The sequence below is a fragment of the Neovison vison genome, chromosome 3 (genome assembly GCF_020171115.1).
Source record: "Neovison vison isolate M4711 chromosome 3, ASM_NN_V1, whole genome shotgun sequence".
NCBI lineage: Eukaryota > Metazoa > Chordata > Mammalia > Carnivora > Mustelidae > Neogale > Neogale vison.
The window spans coordinates 226,112,142-226,131,671 of NC_058093.1; the positions used below are offsets into that span (position 1 = coordinate 226,112,142).

The window sequence follows — 19,530 nt, forward strand, 5'->3', positions numbered from 1 at the left end:
TCAGTGAGTTAAAGCCTCTGCCTTCAGCTCGGGTCCTGGTCTCAGGGTCCAGGGATGGAGCCCCACATCCGGCTCTCTGCTCAGCGGGGAGCCTGCTTCCTCCTCTCTCTCTCCCTGCTTGTGATCTCTGTCTGTCAAATAAATAAATAAAATCTTAAAAAAAAAATAGCTTGATGGGCGCCTGGGTGGCTCAGTTGGTTAAGCGACTGTGTTCAGTTCAGCTCATGATCCTGGAGTCTTCGGATGGAGTCCCGCATCAGGCTCCCTGCTCAGCGGGGAGTCTGCTTCTCCCTCTGACCCTCTCCCCTCTCATGCTCTCTCTCCCTCAGATAAATAAATAAATAAATAAAATCTTTTAAAAACAAAAAAGAGCTTGGCGCCGAGATCGAGGAATGACAGCTTCCACAGGCAGGGTTTTGGGGGCAAGGCTGAACTCTTCCTCTAGGGCACCCCCAGCCAGTGGCTGAACATGCCGGGGGTGGGGGTGGGGTCTGGGGCCTGAACACTTCTGCCCAGTGAGGCTCCTCCAAGGAGTTTTAGCTTATTTTTCTTTCTCAGATTTGAGTCCTTGCCGGATCCTGTTTCTTCCCCTTTCTCTTTCACAAACGTTACCTGCCCCGCCCCCAACCCCATCTCAACTTTTGCTTCCTGGAGAACCTGACCTGACCCAGAGGGTCTTGGGGGCTGGGTTCTGGTGGGCAGGGGAACTCAAAGTTGTGCCTACAGGGCATTTTTATATAGAATTGACAAACTACCCTTGCCCTTTGCAAAGTTGGGGGGAATGGCTGATAGTCATAGAAGCCTCTATGAGAATTAACTTCCATAGTAGCTACCTGGTATCTGGCACTCTGTGAATGGCAGCTGTTACTATTACCTGATTTCTACACATCTCCTCTGGGCTTTGGGGTGGCTGAGGGTGTTTCAGGAAACTGTGCCTGGACCTGGGTGTAAAGCCCTTGAACTTTTTCCTTTAATGTCTAAGGTGGCATCCCCTCTGCTCCATGTTTTGGGAAAGTTTCCCTCTAGGGAGGGTGGACATGTGGAAGATTAAGGGATATATAACTTCGAAAGTATTGAATCTGGCCCCAAAGTCCGGATTGAGAGCTGCACTGCCATTGGTCCAGAGGGCGACCCCAAAAAAAGGTCCTCCAAAGGTTCCGTGCTTTGCCTGTACTGACTTAGGGTCCTCCTGGGAGGTGACCTACTGGGAGACAGGCAGATAGAATGGTGGACAAATCTAACTCTCCAGCGGATGGACATATGATGAATGAGTGATTGATGGATGGACAGACGCAGGTCAGACTGAGATGTCAACATAGGAGGTGACTTTGAGACGGACAGAGACTGACCACAGGACTTGAAGAGACTGACCACAGAGCCTGAAGGCCAGAGTCTCCCACCTGCCGGCCCGGCCGCGAGGGGGCGCTGCCGCTCGCCCGGCGTAGCCCTCTGCCGGCCGGGCGCGCGCTCGCGGGCCGGCGGCGGGGCGGGGTTAGCGTGAGCACTGGGCGGGGCCAGCTTGCTCCTGGGGGCGACCGTGGGCGGGGGCGGGGCGCGCGTGCTCGCGGGGGCGGGGCGCGCGGCGGGCGCGGGCGCGCGCGGCGGCGGCGCGTTCCGTTCCCGGCCGAGGCTCGCGGCGGAAAAGTTGTGGGGCGGAGAGGAGCGGCCCCGGGAAGGGCAGAGAGCGGGACGCCGAGCCGGCTCCCGGCGCCCGCGGTCCCGCCATGGACGACCTCGGTGAGTGAGCGGGAGGCCGAGGGAGGCGGCTGCGAGGGCCGCGCGGCCCCGGGCCGGGCGGGCGCGAGCGAGCGGCGGGGGCCGCGGGATCCCGCCCCCCGCGGCCGGGGTCCCGGCTCTGCTCCTGAGTGCCAGGCTTCCGCCGGGCCGGGATCCCCGGCTGGGCCTGAGTCCTGGGCCAGGCCGGCCTTGCTGCCGTCCTCACAGCTACCAGCCCCCGCCTCGGAGACGGCCCCACCTCCGGACCCCGGACGTCGGGCCATCTCCCAGACCAGCCGTAGGGGCCTGCTTGCACCTCAGGGACCCGCCCCGTCCGCCCCAGGGACGGACCCCCCACTGCCTGCACCACGTTGCCTCCCCCGCTGTGGGACCCTCCCTTCACACACGGCTCCCCCACCCCCACTTCACTGATCGGCGGCCCAACTCGGGGAACAACAGCTGCGGAAACTCGAAACTCTGTTGGTCCCTCATTTCCAGAACCTGTTACCACCCCTTTAAGGACCCCCTTTCCAAGGATAGCCCCTCCAAGACCACCCCTTTCATTTCACAAGTTAGAGATGAGCCTCCAGTGACCACACCCCCACAAAGACAAGTTTTTCATCTGTCCCCACTACCCGCCCCCCAATCCAGGTCTGGGCACCCTATTTTATGGACTGGTCATTCCGTTTCCCGGCTGCTCTGTCCATGCTGTGGACCAGACCCTTCCCTTTCCTATCACAGATCAGCCTAATCCTAGAAGAGTAAGTGGAGGAGATATGATCCCCCCCCCTCCACTTCCAGAGTCTGGTGCAGTGCCAGGGGAATGAGGTGGGAAGTGGGCCCCAGGGTATGGCCATCTCTGGGCTTGTCTGGGCTGGAAGGGTTCCTCCCACCCGGCACCATCCAACCTTGCTGGAGGCCACACAGGTAAGGAGGACAGGATGCCCAGAACAGAGTTTTACTGTTTTCATGTTATCAGAGCTCCCAAACTACTCTTTTCAGTCCAGCCTTGATCTGGCGTTAGGATGGGGAAAAGAATCGCCTGGAACCTGACACTAAACCCAAGGGGGTTGATGCCAGGGTTCTAGGAATGCCTTGAGTGGCCTGAACTGGGGAGTGAGAGGATTCACTCTTCACTCTCCCTCCCTTCCCTTCATGCCTGTAGCCAGAGGGCCTTTGAGCTGGGGAGGTAATCGGGGGAAAGTTTCTTCTCTGTAGGAGCCTTGTCTTCCTCTGTACTGTGGGTGGCTTGTGTGACCACTGATGCTTTCTCTGTCCCAGCCTCTGAGGAGTAGATTCATCAGACGGCCCTGAGGGGCCGCCCCCAACCACACAGGGCACTAAGTTAAGACTGGCTATCTGTAGGCGCTGGACTTCCAAAGAGACAGGGAAGAGGACCCCCAGCTTCCTTTTGAAAAAGATCAGGGCGCCGCCGAGAGATCCTGGTGCTGGGAAGGGTGCATAGTCCTGCCCGTTTTGCAGGGTGCGATGGCTGCCAAGCATAGTTCTGCCTTTGGGTCAGGCTTGGCACCCATTTTTCCAACACATTCGAGGTTGGCATGGCCTCCAGGCAGGTATTTTGTTCACATAAAAAAATAAGCTGAAAGGAGACTGGGGGATTATTTTTTGAATCAGTACCTGAAAGTCTAGATGCTTTCCCAGCAGGAACCAGGGAGCAGAGTTACAGTTTCTAAAACGCTGATGTGTTTCTGTTGCTCTTCAACATCCCTTGCACACAGTACTGTTTGAAGGTCTGAGAGAGTTTTGTAGAGTGTACTCTTGGAGTCCAGAATTCCTGTCCTCTGACAGTCTTCCATTTAGGGCCAGGAAACCTGGTGAGTCTTGGGGAAAGTGTATACTGGCAGAGGGGCCTGCAGGAACAAAAATCTGCTGTTTACAGAGTGCTTGCTATACCTCAGCTTGTCCCCGTCCTCCCTCACAGCAGCCCTTTGTAAGAGCCCCTTACTTAGGGCCCTGGCTGTCATTCCTGTTTGCTTTTTACAAATAGAGAAAACAGACTGAGAGAGGTTGATTGACTTGCCCCAGGTTGCACTGCCATGGAATGACCAAATCATGACTAGAATCATGACTAGAATCGCAGTCTTTGGCTCTTAGATCTGCAGTTCCTGGGTACCAAGAGGCCTTTCTTCCTGAGGAGGGGGTGAGCAGCGCATGAAGGAGGGGTCGCAGGGAGTGGCGGCTGCCACCTGTAACTTCTGTCACCTTTCAGCACACACTCCCCAGTTGTTCCAGGCTGCCTGGCTTCCTCCGCCTAAGCTCCCAGGAGGCCAGCCACGCCTGGCTGCCCCGGAGCCCCTGGGGTGGGAGCGGTGGGGTGAGCAGGAAGGGGAGAGGAATTTGCCTCTGTGCTCGGGCCTCATCAGCTGTCTGGATGGCTGCTTCCACGCACCGCCCGTCAGCTGTTTTCCTTAGTTAGGGTGGACACAAAGGCCAGGCCTCTTGTTTTTATTTTTCTCCTGAGAGTGCTCTCAGCTGTGAGCCTCCTGGTCCCTGGAACAGGGGAGAGTTTATGGTGTGTCCTGTGGCAAGGCTAGAGGGGGCAGAGTCTCTGCTGTGACTTTGTTTTTTTTGGTCTTGAACGTTGGGGAACTCTTCCCTCCCCATAGCGGCTAGTGACAGACACACCATGTGCTGTTTAATAAGTTACAAATTTATAGCTCTTTGGGCAGAAAAACATAAACACTGCCCTTCCCTGTGTGTTCTCTTCTCTTTGTGCTACGGGGTGGCTGCTGGTGGCTTTTCCCATTACTGTTTAGATGCTGGTTTGGCCCGGAGTTCGCTCTGTTGAGTTCTGGCTGGAGTTTCCTGGACAGAGTTCCCACAACACTGAGATGCAGTCTCATTACGGTTTCGGACCCAACTCCTCGCTCTCCTCTTGTTCGTGTTCTAGTGCTTCTGGGGGGCTGTGACCACAGCTGCGGCCCAGTGATGGTCACGTGTGCTTGGTGGGAGACAGGCATCGGACTCAGCACTTCAGGCTATGATCACTGACACTTTGGAGAGAGGGTGGTTTTTATCTCCGCTTTACGGATGGGGAAACGAGCCTCTGGGAGTTCACTGGGGCAAGCTGGGATTGGAACCCAGACTGATCCCATTCCAGATCTGGCCATCTAAACCAGAACAAGGTTAAGTGCTGGGTGAGGTAACTAACTGGGAGGGGTGGTGAGCCCCGGGCCTGCTGACTGATTGCTAGTCACCTTCAAAATTTGGGCCCTGGGGCCCATCCTGAATAAATGGCCTCTACGGCAAAGGGCGGGTGCAGTTCAGACCTTGATGGCTTTGCCTTCCCTTCTCTTGCAGAGGGAACAGCCAGCTGTTGGCAATGCCCAGTTGCTGCTAGAATCTGGACATGTCTTCTTTCAGCTTCTCAGCAGTCTTGACCCTCTGAAATACAGTGCCTCATTGTCCTTAGGGGGAGTACTAGGGGGGCAGGGGAGTTGCCTGGGGCATTCCGGGCTATGGAGCCACCCTGTTTCCATGGAAAGTCTGGACTTTGGGCATGCCTGTCTGTGGTGCCTCTGTGTGTTGGGCTGGGGTCAGGGCACCCAGCTGCCCGGCCCGCAGCAGAGGCAGCCCCAGGGAGTGATGCTTGTTCTGCGGCAGGGCCGGGTCTCCTCCTGGGCTGTGCACTAGTGAGGTCCAGAGCTGGGCTCCAAACCCTGGGGTGTTTGATTCTTAAGCAGGTGCGCTTGCCGTTGTGCCAAGCTGTCTGCTGCCTGGGCAGTCCCAGCCAGGGTGGAGAGGTTCGGGTTGCTGGGGCCATATTCCTGCCGCTGTGGATTGGAGGTCTTCCAAGGGAGCCTCACGGTATTCCCTCCAGCTTCCCCAGCAATGGCCATGCCCTGGAAGGCTGGGTGGGTCGTTGGCTGGAGGGGCCCTCAGAAGGTCAGAGTTACCGCCGGGGTACCGAGCAGTGCCTCCCCCATATAACTCATCTTGCATGGAGTGTGCTGACCCTCCAAGGCTTCCTTGGGCCTTTGCCTTGTTCCAGGGGGAGAGAGTTGAAAAACTCCTCCCACCTTCACCTCATTGCAGCTCTTCCTGGGTTGTCCTAGTGTCAGTCCTTTCAGTAATAATAACAAACAGCTGTAGAACTCTTGCCCAGAGTGTTTATTGAGCACTTACTGTGTACGGGCACTGTGCCGGGCACTTTACATGCATTGTTTCACTGACCTGTAATGGCCATAGGAGGCACAGGTTCTGTTATTATTACTGCTGTCCATTTTACAGATGGTGAAACTGAGGCACAGAGAGGATTAGCCCCCTGACCCAAATTCTGTTTACCAGTGAGTGGTAGGGTTGGGGTTTAAATGAGAGTCCGGCTTGTGACTGTCCTTATATCTCTGTTCATGATACTGGATCGGATCTTGCTTGCCTGTTGGTTTGATTGTTTTCCATTTCTAGGATGATAAAAATCTCTCCTGTCCCCTCTCCACAGCCTCTAATCTCTGTTTGATCTCCCCCATCCATCTTTATCCTGTTCTCTGGGCTTCTTCCCTTTCCTTCAATCTTCCTTGGGATGGGCTGCTGGACACTTGTGACAGGGTCTCCTGCTCAGTGCTCTCCCATCCCCTGTCACCTCCTCTCCAGTCACCTGTTCCCCTTGGGACAGAGGGTAGTCCTCTGAGGTCCCTCGTCTTCTTCTTCTTCTTCTTTTTCTTTTTTTTTTTTTTTAAGATTTTGTTTATTTATTTGACAGAGATCACAAGTAGGCAGAGAGAGAGGAGGAAGCAGGCCCCCTGCTGAGCAGAGAGCCCGACACCGACACCAGGTTCAATCCCAGAACCCTGGGATCATGACCTGAGCCGAAGGCAGAGGCTTTAACCCACTGAGCCACCCAGGCGCCCCCGAGGTCCCTCTTCTAGGCCTGGTTGGCATCACGCCCTCTGTGCCCCTGACCCACACAGACGTGCTCCTGTCTTCATTCAGGTGTTTGGACTCGCCGCCAGTTGGAGCCGGCCCATTTCCAGAGGAGGAAGTGGATGAAAACTTTGAGGTGGAGAATTGAGAGTGTCCTCTGTGAGGGAGAGAGAGAGAGAGAGAGAATTGGAGGGAGCTGAGTAGTCCCAAAAACCTTGACAAAGCTCCTGATAAAAAGGGTGTTCCAGGAATTGTCTCCTCCCCCCGATAGGCCCAGAGCCTCCCCAGCCCCCAGGTCTACTTTGCCTTTTCATTTGGGGGCCTGTTGGGAGTCTCACATCTGGCCTGAAGCGTGCATTCACGTCCTGATAAAGTCTTCCAGCTAAGGAATTGATTGCCTAACCCATGAGACTCAGGGCTGGCCTCTCCAGGGAGACCTTGGACGCTGGGCCAGTGGCAGGCAGAACATATGGTTGGCCAGGCCCAGCAGAGCCCCCAGTGGCCAAGTTTTCTCTTAAAGATGGCCTTTTAATGCTTATTTCTTGTGTGATTGTGGTATTGTGGTCTTACGGGTGAACATTGTCATTGTTAGGTGCATGTTAGAAGTATTTCGGAGTAAAATGTCGTGATGTCTGCATCTTGGTTTGAAATGATACAGTAAAAAAAAAGGTATATATATATATATATGTATACACACACATATGTATATATATATATAGAGAGAAAGCCTTCAAGCACATGTGTCTGTTTATACAAAATGGCAAAATGTTAATGACTCAGTCTAGGCAGAGGGTATGTGTGTGCTCATTGAAATGGTCTTTCAACTCCTCTGTCTGTTTAGACACTTTCATGATCAAAAGTTGGAAAAAAAGTAGATCATGGTTTATTCCATAGTGGGCTCAGTCTTATTCAGCCGGGAGTGAACTTAAGTGTCTGTCTGTGCCCCTCGGCCTGCTGGGACACTGCGGCCCTGGAGGAAAGACCAGGGTGGGGGGGGGCGACAGGAGCCAAGCAGACCTGGGATGATCAGGACTGGTCGCTGTCAGTTGGGGGGCGGGGGCACACAACCCCAGTGACCCATGCATTAAACAGGACAGGGCCAGCCAGAGACAGAGAGTTTCCACAGCGTGAAGGCAGCCCCCGGGGTTATTTTGGGTGTGGTGACATTAATCAGACTCCAGACGGGGCAAGGGAGACGCTGGGCTCTGGTCAGAGTTTGGAGAGGGTTGCTTGGGTGGGATGCGGAGCAAGGTTTTACAAAAGACTAGCCTCTGGGCAGCTGGAGCCTGGGGGAGGGGATGAAATGCCATTTGCCTCACATCACAAACCTCTTATCTGTGGCCAAAAGAACACCACTAGCCTGTGGGCAGCGTGGGCCACAGTGGCCCCTAGGCTCTTGCTGGCGGCCCAGGGTCTGGCTGTTCAGTTCTCCAGCCTTCAGGACCCCTCTCCTGGAATCCCCACTCCTGGGTCCCTCTTCTCTTATTTTGTGCTGACTCAAAGCTTGGGCCACTTGGCCCTCCCGTCTGTTTGGGAGAAATGGCTGGATTCTGGCACCAGTCGCCCCCTTGGCTTGGAGGTCCCAGTGCCTACCAGGAACATTTGGGGCAGCCGTCAGGCTCTTGTAAGGGGAGCCCTTCACTCGAAGGTCTCCTTTGAGACCCATGCATGTCTGTCGGCATGCATGGACGCAGAGGCTGGCCACTTGCTCTAGCCCAGGGGATCTTCCTAGTGGGGGCTCAGAGTGGTGTGTCATGGCCTTTCTCTGCCTGTTGGAAACCAGCACGATGTGTGTTTTAAGGGGGGGAAGGGGCGGTGCTGTGAGGAAGCTGTATGTAATTCTTGGCTGGGACTCAGGTAATTGTTTTAATGAAATGGAATGCAGCTTATTCAGAACTCACTTGGCAGAGACAGCCATGTTCTGTTCTGTTTTCTTGTTGGGGAGAGCAGGGCGCACATTTGCAGCTGTTTTGAATAGTAGAGCCCTGGGTGAGCGTGGAGGTGGGTGGAAGGCTCTGGGGAGCTCTTCTCTGGTTTGCTCATGGATCCTCAGGCTGCTGAGACGCCTCTGGACAGCAGTCCGTGTATCACTTTGAATAAGCCATGGAGACCAGGGCCTTGCTCTGGATAAGAGAACAGTCCTGTTGAAAGCAGGGTGTAAGCATGAGCTTACGAGAGAAGAATCCTGTTGAAAGCATGGATGACCTGCAACCTGCCTCTGGTGTCCTCGGGACCTGCAGGAGACGAGGGCTGTGGGAGCGCCCGGCACCAGCAGAGAGACCCCCCGCAGCTGTCCCCCTCACCCCACGTGTCTCTTCCCCTCATCACCTTCTGTGAGCCCCTGTACCCTTCCTCCCCACATACCCCATCGTCGTACACCTGACGTGGCCATCTGTCCCTTTATCTTTTGGCTCGCTCTCTTTACCCATCGGTCCCTCCTAACTTCTTCGTCTTTTCTGTTGTTAACACAGCCTGGGCCCTTCTTTCATGTTCTCTTTTTTGCTAAGAATGCGCTCTTTAGCGGACATATTTCCCCCTCCCTCCCTTGAGATCTGCTTCTATAGACACCCCCCTCCCCACTTCCTTCCCCACTTCCTTCTCGAATCCCTTTGTGGAGGCCCACCTCTGTGTTTTTCTAAAGATCTCTGCTGGCTCCCTGTTTTGCTTCTAGGTGCCTAGGTCAGTTTTTCTACTTGCGTGACCTCTTTTTTCACTCGTGTGCTGGCAACTCCTAAATTTATATTTCCACCCCTGACGTGGATTCTATTGTCCAGATTCTTCCGGCCTGCACGCCAGCAAAGACCCAGCTCATTTCCTCTTCACTCTCTCTTTGCGGCCTCAGGCATTGTCTGCTTTCTCTGTGATTGTCCCCTGTCTTCTCTTGCCATGTGTGACATCATGGGCCTTTGCTCAACACTTCGAGATTTAGGCAACATTTTCGTGTGCTTCATCATTGTTGATAGGGTTCTGACCACAGTCCTTTGGGGGGTGGGTGCTAGTTTTCCCCATTTTGCAGATGAGGAAGCTAAACTGCAGCTCCAGGGGCTTAGGGACACACCCAGTGTCACCCAGACCCTGATGCAAGAGCTTGACCTGAGAGGTCACCTTAGTCCCCTGGCACCAAACCCATTCTTTTTTTGGTTCTTCATACTGGAACCACAGGTTGGATTTGGCCTGAAGACCCGTGTCGCTTCGCCTTCATAGTATTTAAAAATATTCCAGATTACCATGGGATCCTCAAACAACATGATTTGAACTATGTGGGTCCACTTAAATGCGTGTTTTTTTTTAAATAAATATAGAATAGTTCTATCAATGCACTTTCTCCTTCTTATGATTTCCCTAACATTTTATTTTCTTTAGTTCACTCTTTTGTAAGAGTATAGTATGTAGTATATAAAATGAGTGTACAAATTGTAAATATATGCAAAATATGTTTTCATCGACTACTTCTATTATCAGTAAGGCTTCTGGTCAGCAGCAAGCTATTAGACGCTACATTTTGGGAGACTCAAGTTGTATGTGGATTTTCATAACTGACTGACACAAGCCACTTATTAAAATGTTGACATTATTAAAAAAAAAGAAGTTATATGTAGATTTTCTACTTCTCAGGGAGTTGGTGCCCTTAATTGACTATGGTTGCCAACATTGAAAACATTTAAGAGTTACACATAAAAATCCGTATGTTGTCTCTTTGAAGGAATCTCATCTGGCTGCACCAGATGCCTGTCCTTCAAGGCACCACCGGCTTGGCCTCAGCAGCTCCAGCCCTCTCACTGGTCTTCTTCTTTGCCTGCAGTGAGCTTGCTTGGGGAGGTTCTTAGAATGCTCTCTTTCTGCCCCATGTTTATGGCAAATACACACTTGCTAAATCTAGGGGGCTTCTTTTCTTTTAAGATTTTAAAGATTTTACTTATTTATTTATTTATTTATTTATAAAAAAGTAGAGGCACCTGGGTGACTCAGTGGGTTAAGCCTCTGCCTTTGGCTTAGGTCATGATCTTGCGGTCCTGTGATCGAGCCCCACAATAGGCTCTCTGCTCAGCAGGGAGCCTGCTTCCTCCTCTCTCTGCCTGCCTCTCTGTCTACTTGTGATCTCTTTCTCTCTCTCTTTCTCTCTGTGTCAAATAAATAAATAAAATCTTAAAAAAAAGGGGGGGGCGCCTGGGTGACTCAGTGGGTTAAGACCTCTGCTTTCGGCTCAGGTCATGATCCCAGCGTCATGGGATCGAGTCCCGCATCAGGCTCTCTGCTCAGCGGGGAGCCTGCTTCCCCCTCTCTCTCTCTGCTTGCCTCTCTGCCTACTTGTGATCTCTCTCTGTCAAAAAAATAAATAAAATCTTTAAAAAAAAAAGAGGTAATCTTTACACCCAATGTGAGGCTCAAACTCCCAACCCTGCGAGCCAGGTATTGCATACTCCACTGACTGAGCCAGCCTGGTGTCCCATCTAGGGGCTTTCCCAAGTTTCATTCTCTGCGTTAGATATGATTTCTGACCACTCCAAGCACTTAGTTTCGCCTAGAGTCTGGATCTTTGTCCAAGTTGCGGAAAATGGCCTCCATACCTGTCTCCCCTCCCCCTCCTCCTTTAAGATCTGTGCAGCTCCTACCTTGAGCAGGTTTCTTTCTGGTTCAAACCAGCCAAGCTCTTCACCCTCTCGCTTCTGGATAACTTCGCAGATCTAAGGTAAATTGGGCTTCTTTCCTTTTGTCTCCCCTCTGCCTTGTAGGCCCCTTGAAGACAGGGATCTTATCTGCCTTTCAAGCATCTCTCAGTGCCAAGTTCACCTCGGTTCTCTGCAGTTGCTTAATAAATATTTGATGGTGGTTGATGATTAAATGGATATGAACTGCAGACACCCACTGTGATGCCAGACCTCCAGCAAAGCTCTTTCTCTGCTGGAGAATCCGAGCAAGAGACTGCCGCGTTCTAGGTTGATGGGGAGACCGCATAGTCCCTCGGATGGAGCATAGCCTCTGACCTCAGCCCTCCCGGGTCTGTATCGTTGCTGCCACTTGCTTTAACGTGTGACCTCGGCAGGTCACTTTACACCCTTAGCCTCGGTGAAAGAGGCACACTTCTTGAAGTGCTTAAAAGTACTCAACAAGGGGGCCAGGGTGCCCGGGTGGCTCCGTCAAGTATCTGGCTTTTGCTTTTGGCTCAGGTCGTGATCTCGGGGGTCATGGGATTGAGGCCTGCGTCAGGCTCCATGCTCAGCGGGGAATCTGTTTGAGATTTTCCCTGACTCTCTCTCACTCTCAAATAAATAAGTCCATCTTAAAAAAAAAAAAAAAGTACTTAGTAAGTGGTGACGGTTGTTATTATCATTCTTCCTTGGAATAATTTAGACTTTGCTTGGGGCCTTGGCCTTCTTTACAGTTGATCTTGGCCAAAAGGCCAAGAAGCGATGGCCTTGGCCTTCTCTGTCATCTCTCCACTTCACCAGTCTGCTGCCTGTGTTTGTTGCGGCCTTGGTGGCAAACATTTGTTTATTTTTAAATTTTAATTGTTATTTAAAAATTTTTTTTTCCAGCGTTGAATAGTAGTAGGTAAAGAGGACAGTGGCTAAAGAGGGTTTGGGGGCGCAGCTCTGCAGGTGAAATGGTTGTTCCCTTGTGCTGGTGGTGTGAAATTGGGTTTTGGTTATAAGACCTTATATTGCCCCAGAGCTTTTTTGGTGGCTTTGATAAGGAAGTGGCTGGTTAAGGAGGTCATTCCGTGGCTTGGTTTATACTGATTGCTCATTTAACACTATATTTGAGAGCTGCCACAGAGAGTGGTCCTGGGATCCATTTCTGGTCTAGCACTGGACTTCTCCCAGAACTAAGAGGCCTTTCAGCGGTCAAGGAAGGCCATGAAGGATGCCTGTGACATCTCTAAAGCCTCATGGGATGGGTCTAGGCCACCAAGGTTCCTAGTAGCAGTAAAGAAAGGGGAGGCTTTGGTTTTATGGATCATAAACTGAGGTTTTTGTCCATTGAGTGAGTCCAGCTAATAGCAAGAAGCTGGTCCAGTGGCTGGGCTGCCCTGCTTGCCTCTGGGCGTTTTTCTGGGCAGTGGATCTGTTAGGTCAGCCCTGATTGCTTCTCGGCCTTTTGGCTAAGATCAAGTGTTAAGTCAGCCCTGAACCCCTTGGGGAGGTAGAAGTGGCTCAGAGAGTCCTGGCCAGGCTTTTCCTTGTTCTCTGTTTCCGGGAACATTCCTCTTCCTTAGGTGGAATGGGAGCGTCTTTTAGTCTGCACTTGGTTTCCTCTGGATTTGCCATTCCCCGCCCCTAGACTCCTGGCCTGGCTACCCCACTAGGGTGGTTTTTTATCACTGCTGAACTCCAGGACAGCCAGGTCATGGTGGTTCTTCTGGGGTGGGCTTGAAGGAGAGGCCGTGCCTCAGAGACCCGATGTGGCTACCCAGCTGGGCTTGCTTGGTCACACGTTGGCTGTCTTGGTCCCATGAGTAGACTGTGGCTTCTTCTGCCTTCCTCAGTAGAGTCAGCCTAGGTGCACCCTTCGGGCGAGCTGCTGGGTAGTGGGTTGGCCATATTTCCACCCTGCCTCATCAGCTCAGATAGCCTCTTCTCTCAGATAGCCTGAACTTTCCAAGAATTTCTGCCCCTTTTCTCTCTTTGGAAGTCAGTACTTGAAGTCATTTTGCCTGCCTGAGGCAGCCACACCGGAAACAAGCTGGGGAAAGAAGAGAAGTGTCACCTGGAGGCGGTTGTCACAGCTTCCTGTGGTCACTTGTGGTCATTTGCTTCCAAACATCCTGTTTGCGCCTCTAGAGCAGCAGGAACACTGACCTAGAGACAGCTGTTGTCTGCCTGACTTCATTCAGAGGCATGGGGGCCAGGGGTGTCACCGTCCATCTGTCCACCAGGACCCCGGGTTTGCTGGTCACTCTTGATGGTGTTGCTTGTAGCACCCCTTTGCCATCTCTGGCTTGGACGTCATCTCTGCTATGCCTTTCCTCTTCTCCCCTGCTTCTCCTGCCTGTGCGATTTGTCCTCAGAATGTTCTCTTGGGTGTGATGAGTCAGCACTCCCCTCTCTGTGGTTCTGGACCCATCCAGTCTTCGTTGGATGGCTCCCTACACTGACAGAGCTGGAAGAAGTCTCAGGATATCCCCTACGGGTGTGGGTGGAGGCTCTCCCGCCTACCACCTTCCTCAGTCAGAGTAATGCGCTTTTTATCAATTTATATATTGGACTTTTATCAAAGATGGCAGTTGCACAAGTTTTGAGACTTTCTTTTCTTTTTTTAAGATTTTATTTGTTTAGTTGATAGACACACACAGAGAGGGAACACAAGTGGGGTGGGGGGGGTGGGAGAGGGAGAAGCAGACTTTCCGCTGAGCAGGGAACCCGATGTGGGGCTCGATCCCAGGACCCTGGGAACATGACCTGAGCCGAAGGCAGATGCTTAACAACTGAGCCACCCAGGCGCCCCAGTTTTGAGGCTTTTTAAAATACCGAAAAAACAGTGTAAAAACATTTGAAAATCACAGGGTTCAATCCACGCATGTTATAGGACAAACCAAGGCCCTCTGAGGAGAAGGCACTTGCCCAGAACACTTATTAGCAGAGCAGAACTGTGCTTTTCCCTCTTTCTTATGCTTTTTGAATATGTAGGGTCCTGGTTTTCTTCATTTCTAGAACTACGTACCTGCCACAGTGTAACCTCAAGCTTGCTTTTCTCTAGGGACCTTTCTCCTGTCATTTTTACTGTTAGTTTTGTAAAAAGTTTTTTTTTTTTTTTTAAGATTTTATTTATTTGTTTGACAGAGATCACAAGTAGGCAGAGAGGCAGGCAGAGAGAGAGGGGGAAGCAGGCTCCCCGCTGAGCAGAGAGCCCGATGCGGGGCTTGATCCCAGGACCCTGAGATCATGACCTGAGCTGAAGGCAGAGGCTTTAACCCACTGAGCCACCCAGGCGCCCACTTCATTCCTTTTTATGACTGAATAGTACATAGTATGGATATACCGAATTTTGTTTATTCATTTGTCAATGGATGGACGTTTGGGTGGTTTCTGTATTTTGGCTGTTGTGACTAGTCCTGCTATGACCGTGTGTGTTCAGATTTTTATTTGCATACCCGTTTTCAGTTCTTTTTGGCTTATGTCTGTTCATTGCTTTTAAAGTTTATTTTTCTCTATTGTTGTAAAAGCCTAATAAAAGGACTATAATCATATTCATGTTACCTTTTTTTTTTTGAGAGAAGAAAGAGGGAGACAACTTATATTTTTGAGCAAGAGTGTGTAAGCGGGGTGGGGGAAGGGCAGAGGGAGAGAGAGAATTTTAACAGGGTCCACACCCAGGGCAGAGTTCCCACATAGGCTCAGTCGTACAGCCCTGAGCTCAAGACCTGAGAGGAAATCAAGAGTTAGCTTCTTAACCAACGGAGACCCCCGGGTGCCCCATTTTTACTTTTATTATTTATTTATTTATTAAAGATTTTATTTATTTATTTGACAGAGAGAGATCACAAGCAGGCAGAGAGGCAGGCAGAGAGAGAGGAGGAAGCAGGCTCCCTGCTGAGCAGAGAGCCCGATGCGGGACTCGATCCCAGGACCCTGAGATCATGACCTGAGCTGAAGGCAGCAGCTTAACCCACTGAGCCACCCAGGCGCCCCCCCCCCCATTTTTACTTTTAATATTGAGCTGTCTTTTTCTTGATTATCAATGTTATACGTGTTCATTGTAGAAAATTTTGAAAACTACAGGGTTGCCTGGATGGCTCAGTCAATAAAGCATGTGACCCTTGATCTCAGGGTTGTGAGTTTGAGCCCCAGGTTGGGTGTGGAACCTACTTTAAAAAAAAAAAAAAAAAAAAAAAAAGCTACAGAGATGCACGAAGAAGGAAATGGTGAAAACTCACAGATATAATCAGAGAACCACAGTTAATATTTTAGTGCATTTTTGTAAAATCTCAGTGCATATATATTTACATAATTTAATAATTTCCACCATTATGCCATCATTACTGTAACATTTACCCTATGCTAGACATTGTTCTAAGTGCCTTACTTAAATTATTTTTTTCCTTCATAACAACCCTATGAAGTAGATATTCCTTTTTTTCTTTTTAAGATTTTATTTATTTATTTGAAGAGAGAGAGAGATCACAAGTAGGCAGAGCAGGCAGAGAGAGAAGGGGAAGCAGGCTCCCCACTGAGCAGAGAGCCTGACTCGGGGCTTGATCCCAGGACCCTGAGATCATGACCTGAACCAAAGGCAGAGGCTTAACCCACTGAGCCACCCAGGCGCCCCTGAAGTAGATAATCTTGTAGATGCCAAAGCTAAAGCATAGTGAGGGTAAGGGATTTGCCTGAGGGGAACTCTTGGTACCTGGTAGAGGAGTCAGGGTTGGAATCTGGAGGTGGCTTTAGCCCACTGTGTCCCATCCAGCCCCTTTGATTAGACCGATCTTCCTTCCTTCCTTTCTTTCTTTTTTCCCCAAGATTTATTTATTTGAGAGAGAGAGAGCAATGAGCAGGAGGGGCACAGGGGGAGGGAGAGAGACTCTCGAGCAGAGTCCACGCTGGGCACAGAGCCAGACCTGGGACTGAGCCTGACCTGGGGATGGATGTCCCAATCATGAGATCACAACCAGAGCCTAAACCGAGAGTTGGAGGCTTAACTGACTGAGCCCCCCTGCACCCCTGGACTCCATTTGATTCCCACTCAGTGATGCCACTGAGGGCCGCTAGAGGGGAAGGAGGAAGGGAGTCAGGCTGGTGTGCATGTGTGTGTATCCTGTGTATGTGGATCGCTGTGTGCTTGGGAGTGTGGTAACTTGAGAAAGTGATCAACCAGTGGCATGGGGGGGTGTTTGTTAACACCGACCCCCGTGAGATTTGTCGAAAGCCACTGGGGAGTGTGGTGTGAGCTGAAGTGCCTCCCTCCCTCTGGGTAGGCTTGTGGACCCAGCAAAAGGACAGGAGCCTTTCCTGCTCTGTGGCCACCTCTCTGCTCCTTTGCTGCGGAGAGCAAAGGCCTGGGGTCTCCTCCTCAGACCAGCACTCTGTTGGCTCTAGGTCTTGTTGCTTTTCAGCTCTTGGATTATTGTGCTCGCTTCGGCAGCACATATACTAAAAATCAGCTCTTGGATTATTGTCTGATGTCTTCTGGCTTATGTCCTCTTATGTCTTCTTCTGGCTTCCTTTTGAAGGGCTATTTCTCAAGGACTGGTCTTTCTCAATTATAGAGTTAAAATCTCCACGCACGATTGTGGATTTGTCTCTTTTTCCTTTCAGTTCTTCTTCTTCTTCTTTTTTTTAAGATTTTATGTATGTGTGATGTATGTATTTTTAGAGAGAGAGACTGACCATACACAAGCGGGGGCGTGGCAGGCAGACAGAGGGAACTGCTGAGCCAGGACCCTCCCCCCCATGTGGTACTCGATCCCAGGACTCTGGGATCATGATCTGTTATGAAAGCAGATGCTTGACCACTGAGCCACCCAGACATCCCCTTTTTCCTTTCTGTTCTGTCCATTTTTCTTTCATCTAGTTTGAAGCTGTTATCAGATGTGTATGCACTTAGGACTGTTAAATGTTCATGATGCATTAATGTTTTATCATTATGAAATGTCTTTTTTTTTTAAGTCTCTGGTGATATTATTGCTTGGAAGTCTACCTTATCTGATAGTAACAGAACCAATCCAACTTTCTTGGTATTAGTGTGTTATATTTTTATCCATTATTTCATGCCTCACAAACTAGTAAGAACTATTTATCTGTGTCTTTGTACCTAAAGTGTTTCACATAGATAGCATAAGTGGAATCTTGCATTTTTATCCAGTCATATAATCTCTACCTTTTAATTGATATAATTATATAGATTTTTCTGACATTTGCAATAATTATCAATATGATTGGGTTTATTGGTGTTTTTTTTTTTTTTTTTTTTTCTGGTGGGCAGCAAAGCAAGTTTATTGAGCAGTAGCAAAGTGATAGTACAAAGCTCCTGAAGGGGTTACGCCATATGATTAGGTTTAAATCTACCATTTTGCCATGTTTTCTATTTATATATCTGTTTGTTTGTTAATTTATTTCGTGTAAGCTCTGTGCCCAACCTGGGGCTTGAACTCACAACCCCAAGATCAACAGTCACATACTCTACCTACTGAGCCAGCCAGGTGCCTCTATACCATCTGTTCTTTATTCTTCTTTTCCTGCCTTCTTTTGGATTCATTGAGTATTTTTTTTTTTTTTTAAGATTTTATCTATTTATTTGTCAGAGAGAGAGCACAAGCAGGGGGAGCGGCAGGCAGAGAGAGAAGCAGGCTCCACTGAGCAGGGAGCCTGATATGGGACTCAGTCCCAGGACCCTGGGATCATGACCTGAGCTGAAGGCAAACGCTTAACCGACTGAGCCATCCAGGCACCCCTTGCTGAGTATTTTTTAGGATTCCATTGGCTCTCCATCATTGGCCTCTTTGTCCATACTTCATTGGTTTACGCTTTCTAGTGGTTGCTCTCTGGTTTACAGGTGGAACTCATCACAGTCTGCCGTCAGGTCACGTGACACCCTTTCACATACAGTGTAAGACCTGACAACGGTATATTTCCATTTCCTCCCTTTCTTGTCCTTTGTGTTACAGTTGCCCTAAGTTTTATTTCTACACATATTCTGTATTCTACACATACATCTACATCTATATTTTATATGTGAAAGCTCACGCTATGTTGTTAGGCAAATTTATGTCCTGGTACTCTCTGTTCCTTTGTAGAAAGGGCCTTTTAAAATCGAAGGAAATTAATTAAAAAAATGATTGCAGAACATATCTTTTCTTCCCTTCCTCTCCCTTTTCAAAAACTTGTCTTTCTCTGGCTAGTTTCCCTGCCTGTGGAGCTTCCCTTAGTGTCACTATTTTTGGGCTCTGCTTTGTGGTTCGGCTTCTCTGCGGCTGGGTCATGAGAATCAATGATGCTATCAGCCCTCTGGGCTCCAGAGCCCACGGCTGGTGTTGCTAACATGTTCCAGTGCCGCCCGTTTCAGAAATCCTCACATTCCAGCTTATGTCTCCTGCCTCGCCTGCCCCACGGGAAGAGGTGTGACAAGATGGGATCTCCCTTTTCTTTCTTGACCTGTCGCTTGCTTGCCCCTCCTCCTCTTCCTCCAGGCTCGCCCCTCCTCCTCTTCCTCCAGCACCAAGTGAAAGGGCCACCTAGTCCCAGGACCTGACTCTGCCTGGGTTACACAGACCCCTCCAGGTGCCTCCCTCCTGGGAGCCAGCCCACCTCACCGACTCGCCCCCCTCACCTCCCCCCTAGAGGCAGCTAGACAGGCCACACAGTGAGTTTAAACCTTATGTACCCACAGAAGGCTGCTGTGCTCTGGCCACAAAATCTTTTTTTTTTTTTTTTTTTTTAAAGATTTTATTTATTTATTTGACAGAGAGAGATCACAAGCAGGCAGAGAGAGAGGGGAGGAAGCAGGCTCCCTGCTGAGCAGAGAGCCCGATGCGGGCCTCGATCCCAGGACCCTGAGATCATGACCTGAGCCGAAGGCAGCGGCTTAACCCACTGAGCCACCCAGGCGTCCTGGCCACAAAATCTTGTGGAGTGTTCCTTTTCCTTTCTTCTTCTTTTTTTTTTTTTTTTTTTTTAAGGGTGAGCATGGTGCTGTGTTGGGGAGGTGGTGGCAGTTAGATCCCTGTAGAGGGACATTTCTTTGGTTAGAGGAATAGAGCGGCTTGGGCCCTGTGCACACGCGTCGCCCACCCTTCCCATGATTTGCATGTAGTGAGTGCTCCCGGAGGGCCTAGAAGCTGCACAGACTGGAGTGGGGGGGGCACATCTCTGCTGCACATGGGCTTGGCAGAGGCATTCATTGGTTTAGCACCTGTCCACGGAGCTCTTCTTATGTTCTAGGCTCTGCTCAATGGGAGGCAGTGAAGATGGGTAATAAAGACACACTTCTTGTCCTCAC

At 50.5% G+C, this 19,530-nt stretch overlaps 1 protein-coding gene and 1 long non-coding RNA gene across 4 annotated transcripts in view; one reads left to right on the top strand and one right to left on the bottom strand.

Moving 5' to 3' along the window:
• The first annotated feature begins 1,617 nt into the window (after positions 1–1,617).
• Positions 1,618–19,530, top strand: part of PXN (paxillin) — a 46,306-nt gene continuing 28,393 nt past the window's right edge. For all 3 annotated transcript variants that reach the window (XM_044244164.1, XM_044244158.1, XM_044244162.1), the window contains exon 1: positions 1,618–1,737. In XM_044244164.1, the coding sequence (XP_044100099.1) occupies positions 1,725–1,737 (13 nt within the window). In that variant the 5' untranslated portion in view covers positions 1,618–1,724. The remainder of the gene's footprint in view (positions 1,738–19,530) is intronic.
• LOC122903364 lies at positions 6,521–11,420 on the bottom strand. The gene is made up of 3 exons (XR_006383958.1): positions 11,211–11,420; positions 8,499–8,738; positions 6,521–6,754 (listed from the first exon to the last, which is right to left on the bottom strand). It is a non-coding gene; the product is annotated as an uncharacterized LOC122903364 (long non-coding RNA).